General features: G+C 34.1%; 1 protein-coding gene across 9 annotated transcripts in view; it reads left to right on the top strand.

Moving 5' to 3' along the window:
• LOC106881484 (nesprin-1) overlaps positions 1-10,000 on the top strand; it is an 811,219-nt gene that overhangs the window by 610,000 nt on the left and 191,219 nt on the right. For all 9 annotated transcript variants that reach the window (XM_052966929.1, XM_014931893.2, XM_014931887.2 and 6 more), the window contains one exon: positions 8,059-8,385. In XM_052966929.1, the coding sequence (XP_052822889.1) occupies positions 8,059-8,385 (327 nt within the window). The remainder of the gene's footprint in view (positions 1-8,058; positions 8,386-10,000) is intronic.

Raw genomic sequence — 10,000 nt, 5'->3', positions numbered from 1 at the left:
TCACTCATCCTTCATAGATACTGACATTACACATTCAGTCATTCCCAGTTAATCAAATGGTTCAGTTACTTTTTGATGTAAAGAGAATTTAATTCATATAGTTGAGTAATTTCAGTACTAGACAACTGATCTGAAGGTTATGGGTTCAAATCATGCTGCAGTTTTTGCTTTGTATCCTTTAGAATGTCATAGTTCTTTTGGTGCATCAATTTTACCTCACTGAAAATAATTACCATTCGCATTACAAAATTAATTTCTTTAAAACAAGACTTTTCAACTTTAGCTTTACTAAATTATTCAAAATCTGTATTCCTCAATTATTGAAGTCATGCCAAAATAGATATCTTACTTCACACTATCTATAAAAAGAAGAGAGAAATATACTCCAAATTAGATTTTTTTTTCTGTTTTTTAATATAATATCTGAAAGAAATTTCAAGTGCAATAAAAAGAAATTAACTATCACACCAATGTTGGTCACAAGGTTTGGTGCAGCTCTGAAAACAGAGAATGTCATACCTCTTATAAGTATAATTGTGAACATCCATCTCCAAGTAGGAGCTTCTATTTGATTATTTGATCTGATATCAATAGGAGCCAAATCTCCCTCAAACCACACAATCCTAGGAAATGAGAAGACATTAGATCTTTGTATAATAGAGTCCTTGGTATCTCTTAAAAGACAAACATCCATAGCTGAAATCCTGTTGACCATAGATCTGCTAAATCTCAAGGTGTAGCGAGAGAGGGACAAAGGCTGCAGTTACACCCAGATAAAAGTGTGAGTGGAGCACAACATTTTCTCTCACTCATAATGTCTATTAATTAAGATTGTGAGTAGAGGAGCATCAAAATTGTCTCTGCCTCTGGGTGCTGAAAACCCTTGATAAATCATTGGCTCAATCAGGATCGCCCTACACCTAAGCAAGAAATAATATTTTGTGGTGAAGTTATAAGTCAACAAGAAAACCTTTGAACCAATAAGGAAGCCTTCATATTGTCACTCAACTTATTAGAAGTGACAACCAAGTTCTGATTCAAATCATGCTTTACCAGCTTTAAAAACAAAGGACATTTGAATTATGTGTTTCTTGATAGCTATAAACAGACAAAATGGTCTTGGCTGTAATGCATTTCATCATAAGTCTGTTCAATCAATGTTAATGAAGGATTAAACAACAACAAACTGTCCTATACAGTAAAATTATTTCTTAAATATTTCTTTAATTCAGTCAATATTTTTCAGGGTAGCAAATGTTTGTGATGTTGTGAAAAGCCAGACCTGTGAACTTCGTTTGAATAAAGTCTGTCACTAAAGAATGATAATATACATGTCACATACTTCCGAAAGATGTCTCGTGTTATAAATATTAAATGGTTAAGAAGCATCACTTTCTCTGTCAAACTTTTACAAGAAAATTGAAACTGAGCTGTACAAGAGAACTAAACACTAATTAATTATACATTAGGTTTTATATTAATTATATAAAAGAATTCTGAGATCAGTTGACTTGGTAGCAATAGTAGCCAAATCTTCCTTAAATCACATTTTAAAACACAATGCAAAAAAAAAAAAAATGGTAAAAGAAACATTAAGTAATATAGTTATAGATATTTTCTAATATCTGGATGACCATGGGTGGAATGTCTTTGAACATAGGTTACTCAAGGAAAAAAAAACAATTGCTATCACACCATTATACCTTGCAGAGGTAACCCTCCTGGAATAAGAAACATTAGTATAAATTATTGACCAATCAGGTGGCTGATACTGGCCAATTGTGTCTCTTGTTCAAAATACAAACCAAAACAATAAAATGTTCTTCAAAAACAGGTACTGAAGGAAATTCCTAGTGTGTGTCTTTTACTTGTTTCCAACATTGGACTGCAGTCATGCTAGTGCATACCTTGAAGGCAGGACGTGCCACCTAGGTAGGCAAGGTAGGCAGTGCCAATCTTGAATAAAATAGATAGCAAAATTTTCCTTTTATGGCAAAATATGCCCCTAATCCAATAAAAATTATGAATGTTAATCTGATTACTATGCATAAAATGCAAATTATTTTATTTTTTTGTAGATTAGCTAGGCATAATTCACTCCTGCTTTTCAATTTCTGTATTTAAGCTACACATAGTACTGCTGTGGTACACGTGCTGAACATACTCCTACAACAGTGTTTTCTTTATGTGCTACAAAGGCAGAAGTAAATCCACCTTCAACTCAGTCATGCACCTGTGTTTCGCTTATTGTTTTGTGTGTTTTACTACATAAAGGTCACCAACTGCCTACCCTGAGAAATTACTGATGGCAACAGCCTGCTTGAAGGGTTTTAGTTTAAAAAACAAAATTCAATCCCAGTATTTCTGTTTAAAGTCTGGTACTTATTCTGTTAGTTTTTTTTTTGCTGAACTGCTACATTACAGGAATGCAAATAACCCAATACCAGTCAAGTGGTCATCATCATCATCATCAACACCACCATATCATTCTCGTCGTCATCATCATCATCATCATTATCATCATTTACTGTTCGCTTTCTATGCTTTCATGGGTTGAACAGTTAAACTGAAACTGGTAAACTGAGGCGCTACACCAAGTTCCAATCTGATTTGGCATGGTTTCTACAGCTGGATGCCCTTCCTAATGCCAACCACTCTGAGAGTGTAATAGGTGCTTTTGACATGCCACTGGCACGGGTGCCAGTTATGTGATGTTAGTGACAAAGATATACACACACTTCTAAATTATTACATACATACAAGTATGTGTTATTTCTTTACTACACACACTGGGGACGAACAAGGACAGACAAATGGATTAAGTCGATTATATCTACCCCAGTGCATAACTGGTACTTATTTGACCCCAAAAGGATGAAAGGCAAAGTCGACCATGGCGGAATTTGAACTCAGAACGTAGCGGCAGACGAAATACCGCTAAGCATTTCGGCGTGCTAACGTTTCTGTCAGCTGCTGCCATACATAGAAGTGTGTGTATGTATATGTGTGTGCATGTATATATATATATATATATATATATATATATATGTATATATAAAGGCATAACTGTGTTTGTGTATATATATATGAGGATAATTTTATAACTTCATTAAACCGAAGCACAAAAATTTTTTTAAAAATAGGATTGCAGCTGAAAGTGCTCAGGTGACATCAAGGCAAAAGGAGAAATAAATTGAAACATTCCAATCGATCAAAATAACTTTATATCATTCCCAAATTATCAAAAATCGAATATATAAATATACATTATAATAATATATATATTTAAGCATGACTGTGTTTATGTGTGTGTAAAGTTGAAAATATCACATGTGTCTACAAAATTCAATCACAAGGCACTGATCAGCCTGGAGCTAAATTGGAAGACAGTTGCCCAAGGGTGGTACCTTGGGCAATTGTGACACTGAAGCCAAATCCATGTAATTACAAACCAAGCTTCTTAACCACAAGAGAACTGTAAATATTTGAATATACATATGCTGAGAGGGATTTTTCTAGCACTTTACACAAGTTGTTATTTCTTAATGGCTGTGTAAATCATCGTTATTATTCCAAAATGACTCAAATGACTAAATTATATTAAAGAAATTAATAGAAGATATCACTGTAAATGTAATAACTAATCACATGTAATCAATAATCACTTGATAAACTTCTAAATTGAAGTAATATGGCTTATCGTACCATAGACTTGAACTACCATCTTAATTTGCCTAACTATGTGAAAGTGAAGGAAAAAAAAGATAGAGAGTGACAAAGAGAAAGAGAGAGATACAGAAGGATAGGGAGATTGTGTGTGTGTGAGAGAGAGAGAGAGAGAGTTTGTGAATGGCTTTCATAAAATGCATCTATTATTTAGATATTTTCTTGCTGAATATTTCGGGAGATTTTTACCAAAAATATGACACCTATCAATAGATATTGGTTGCTAGGTGACACACCTAATTGATGGCACATGTGATGTTCTCAATTTTATACTCTTACAAACACATACATACATATGATATTCTCAAGTTTACAGACACACACACACACATACACACACACACACACACACACACACACACACTCATGTACACATACACACATTCATATGATGTTCTCAACTTTACACATACATGCATACACACCCACATGATGTTCTCAAGTTTACATATATACACACACACCTATGATTGTTATCAACTTCACACATGCACACACACACACACACACACACACACACACACACATGTATGTGTGCACACATACATGCACATGCACTCACACTTACATGTGGTGCTCATACACACACATTTGATATTCTCAACTGTACATGCACGTGTACATAAATGCACACATGCATGTGATGTTCTCAATTTTACAAACTGACACACATGTACACACACACACACACACACACACACACACACACACACACACACACATACAAGCATACATATGAAGTAATGCATACACATACACACATCAGCACATAAATATTTCCAAGTCATTCTCACACACACACACGCACACACACATACACACACACACTCACACACACTCACACACATGTAAATGTCACCCTTTTTACTATAAACACTATGATGGATTTTTCTCCATCAAATTTATTTCTCTGATTTACCTTTTTTAAAAGATCCTCTATATGGTACCCTTATCTGCTAGAAATAACAGTCAAATTTCTTTTAAATCACACCTTTCTGTCATAAAAAAACAATTCACACTAAATAATATAATCCCAGATATGACCTTATAGCTGAAAAATTAATGCCTTGATAATAGATCTGCTGTGTCAGGACTGATCTGGCACTAAAGCAATAACAACAAACCTTATTTTACGCACCAGTCTTTCTACAGCCCATCTGTTATACATATTGTGTACATATATATGCATGTGTGCTTGCATGTAGGTATGTGTGTGTGTGTAGGTACCTATGTATATGGGTGTATGTAATGTATGTATTTATGTATGTGTGTATACATGTATATCAGTATGTGTGTGTATGTAGTATGTATGTAATATATGTATATGGCATGTATGTGTGTATGTAATGTAATGTATGTATATATGTAGGATGTGATGTATGCATGTAGTGTATGTATGTTTGTATGTATCACACACAGAAGACATGTTTTGGATACTAGAATGTATAAAACACCTCCACTAAAATACAAGAGGATATATATATATGTCCACAACATGCACAACACATGTATAAGACATGGTAAGGAAAGCAAATTGATGCACATACATTACTAAGAATACACTTATATTTAGCCAACAAAAATATATTTGTTGTGTATATATGTGGTTAGATCCTCTATAGATTAAACACTCCTGCATGGGGTCCCAATATTCTCACAACTAACCACAATAAACAACAAATAAAATTGTGCACTTTACTTCATCACTGGTTTCACAAAGTCCATATTGCCATTATAACACAAACAAAATCCTAAAATGGAAAGAGCACTTGGGCTTACATGGAGTAAAAAGAATTAAATTTATTGCTGCAGTAACACACTTCTTGTCAGCAAATGCACAGTCAGCTTCAAACAAATAGACACATCTATAACACCATGACCCAGTAAAGGAGCCTCTACATGGTTGCTTAACCAACTAGAAATAGCAACCAAATCAGATACTGCATATGCAGTATGATTCTTTGCAAGATGGAGGCATGGTATATCTAAATCAATATAACAGATCTATAGGTTATACCTTGTCATTTGGACTTTTTTCATCTTTTATTCAGAAGGAAGGTAATACCCATAATATATTACAGGACCTCTAAGACTTGTGGGAGGAAAGAAGGTGTCCTTAAATTGGAAACCTGATTCAAATGCTTGAAACCTAGTAGACTTTGCTAAAGACTGCCAAGGTACCAGGTGACAGTGTTGAAACTAGGTTAAATTAAATCTATCACTCAAGTAGGCCATGGTGGGATTTGAACTCAGAACACAAAGAGCCAGAACAAATATTGCAATGTATGACCCTATGTCATTACAAGCAGAGACAGACACCAGCCCAACTCTAACTCTCTCTGACCAAGGATTACAACCTGGATACAGCAGCTGGAGGGAAAGAGTACTGTACCCACACTTTGCTGCTACTCATTTTTGGCATCTCATTCAGAGAGACTTTGTTGTGTGTAGGGATGGTCATTATGCCAATATTAACAACTAATAATTATAAATGAGTGGAATTGAACCAGTGTGTGTGTTAATTATATTGGCATGATGAATCTTTTTAGACACAATGAAATTTGTTTCAACACACAGATTCACATAAAGAATCTTGCAAACCAAATACAAAAATGAAACTCGGAAGGATTGTTGTGATCTTGATCATTTACACACCATGAAAACCAAGTAACTGGCTTTATGAATCCTAGGGTTAATCTACAGGGTTAATCCCAGGTTTAATCTACAGCCTTGCTGCTTTCTTTATTGATCCTAAAAGGATGATGGGCAAAGTTGATTTTGATAGGATTTGAAATCAGAATACAAAGAACATGTACTGCAAGGCATTTGGTTTGAAAAGTTTTACTATTCTGCCTACCTGGGATTGGTACTTTTTTTTATTGGCCCCAAAAGGATGTAAGTCAAAGTTGAACATGACAAAATTAGAACTCAGATTGCAGCAAATTGGAAGAAATACTGTAAAACCCTATGTCCAATGTTTTAATGTCTCTGCCAATATAAACACCTACAGACACCCTCCCACAGCCAAATGTTTGCTCTGTCAGAGATGACCTGGGACTAAATCAACAACTTTTATTCGTTAGTACTCTAATTAAACACCCAATGGTGATTTGTATTCTTCATTCCACCCCATCCCCATCTCTCTCTTTCTTTCTTGTTCTCCTCTTCCCTTCTCTCTGCATTTCTCTCTTTTTGTTTCTCCCTCTCCTTCTCACTCTCTCTTTCTCACTCACTCTCCTCTTCTCACTTCCTCCTACTCACCCCCTCTCTCTCTCTCTTTCTGTCTTTCTTTTCTGGAAGTACATTCAACACTCAGATGTCAATCTGCTAACTTTGATGTTTTTACCAAAAAAAATCTACTTTATTGCACCCATCAATGTACTGCCATCTCATCATCCTCATTGCCTTCTCATTCCTCAGGCACCTTAACTAAAAACATTTTTTTCTTTTTTTACTGTTTTACCATTTCTTCTTTCCCAAATCTCCAACTTCTTTCACATTTATCTATTTTTTGCCCTCCAAACTAACAATCTTCAATAATTCCCATTAAAGACTTAGTACATTAATCAATCTCACACAGTTACATACACACGACATAGACATGCACACGCTCAAACACACATATATATTTCCATACGTATGTACACATATACTTATTCACACATGCACGTACACCACTTCTTGAGTGTATAACCGTGTATCAATGTGCACCCAACACCAAAGAGAATTAATTTATGTACTTACAAATGTATTCTTTTTTTAGTCTGTCTACGTCTAACCAATAGTTGTTTCAATATTTTTCCTAAGACACCAGCAAAGCCAGTCTCCCCTGCTGTTGTTGTTGATTAATCACAGGAAACCAATTGCTTTGAACAAAAACAGAGATTTTGTTTTCTCTTTGTTTGTTTATTTGTTTGTTTGTTTGTTAGGGGTAGGACTTAGCAGGCCAGGTCAACAAATAACTTTATGAAATTATTCAGCATGTACAAACATGTTGCCTGTTTTATTGTTCCTCTTTGTTGAAGTTAATAACATTTAATTTTGTATTTTCTATACTTGTTTACTTATATTAATGTCTATGTGCATGTGTGTGTGTGTGTCTGTGCATTGGTATATGTATATACATATACCTAGTGTACATACATGCTTATATATAAACACATATGTATGTATGTATGTATGTATGTATATATGTATGTACTAATCTAGCTAGCTAGCCAGCTGCATATATCTATATGTATGTATATGTATGTAGGAATATGTCTTTATTAATTTATATTTTAATAAATTATTTAATTCATGTTATCTTCAACTTTTTCATATGATTTAAAGGAATTAATAAAAGAATTCGGAGCACAGCAGAAGAAACTCTCGAATCTCCGTGGTATTGGTGGACAGATTGCAAAACATAGCACTGACAGTGTGGAGAAGAACAAAGTTCAGAGCACGTTGGCTAGTCTGAACAAGCGACATTCTGCACTGCAAGCGTCGATCTCCTGCAGAACACAACAACTTACTGAAGTTGAAGGATTATTAAAGCAGTTCCAAGAAACCTCATCTGCTGTCACTTACTGGCTTGATACAAGTGAAGCATCGATTGCAGAACCTCTCATTTGGTCAGATTTGGACAAAGTCAAACAACAGCATAAAATTTACAAAGTATGTTTATGTTGTTATTACATTTTGTATGTTCTGTGTTGAATAATAATCAAGAAGGATATTATTAAATGTAGTATTAACGCTATCACACACACACACACACACACACACACACACACACACACACACACACACACACAGATGCATACACATACATACATATATATGTGTGTGTGCATCTATCTATCTATATATCTATATATATACGCATGCATACAAACATGTATATGTATGTATATTATATATATATATACATATATATACATACATATATTTATAAATGCACATATATATATATATATATATTTCTATATATACACACACACACACATATATGTGTATATATACATATATGTGTGTGTGTGTGTGTGTATATACATGTGTGTGTGTATACATGTGTGTGTGTGCTAAATCTTTTACTATTCCAGGTGAATAGAAACCATTAGGTAATTATGATGGCATTTAAAGACAATAAGATTTTTCACTGATTACACCATGCCATAAATAAACGTGTTTTCATTAACATATAAAATAATGTTAATACTGCAATTAATAATTTCTTTTAATGATTGTCATTGTATTTAAATGTATATTTTTTAATGTTTATTTTTAAATTGATTTTCATTTTTTCCTCACTCTTTCTTTTGTTCTCTTCACTTGCTGATATGAAATAAGTTTCGTGTCTCATAAATGTTATTTAACTAGCCTTGCATAAACTGCAATACATACATACATACATGCATACATAGGTTTGTACACATGCACATACATACATACTACATACATACGGTGATACAAACAGGAAAATAAAACTCCAAACATGAATATATATATATATATATATATATATATATATATATGTGTGCTTTTTGTATATATATATATATATATATATATACTTTTTGTTATTTAATCAGCAGAAGTTATCAAGTGATTCAATGGTCAAGAGTTTCACACATTGGCACTTAACAAGAAGATTTCAAATTATGGCCATTACACTTATATAGACTGGTTAAAATGATATGTAATTCTCAAGATTATTCTAGAATAAATTGTAAAAACAATTACATGGTTACAAAATTAATGCATATGCTTTCAAATGTGCATGTGTATATATATGTATATATACATGTGTATTTGTTTTTTATACATGTACATATTATGTTTATATGCATGCACATATATATTGGTACATTTATGTATGTGTATGTATGTACATATATGAGTGCATATATATTCTTTCTTTTCGCCATATTTTAATTTAGCTTCTTTGTTCATTTATCCTTTATTGAACTATTTAATCATCATCATCGTTTAACGTCCGCTTTCCATGCTAGCATGGGTTGGACGATTTGACTGAGGACTGGTGAAACCGGATGGCAACACCAGGCTCCAGTCTGATTTGGCAGAGTTTCTACAGCTGGATGCCCTTCCTAACGCCAACCACTCAGAGAGTGTAGTGGGTGCTTTTACGTGTCACCCGCACGAAAACGGCCACGCTCGAAATGGTGTCTTTTATGTGCCACCCGCACAAGCCAGTCCAGGGGCACTGGCAACGATCTCGCTCGAAAATCCTACAGGAGCCAGTCAGGCGGTACTGGCAACGGCCACGCTC

The sequence above is a fragment of the Octopus bimaculoides genome, chromosome 4 (genome assembly GCF_001194135.2).
Source record: "Octopus bimaculoides isolate UCB-OBI-ISO-001 chromosome 4, ASM119413v2, whole genome shotgun sequence".
NCBI lineage: Eukaryota > Metazoa > Mollusca > Cephalopoda > Octopoda > Octopodidae > Octopus > Octopus bimaculoides.
The sequence above is the reverse complement of the archived record's forward strand: the minus strand, read 5'-3'. Positions and strand labels throughout refer to the sequence as shown.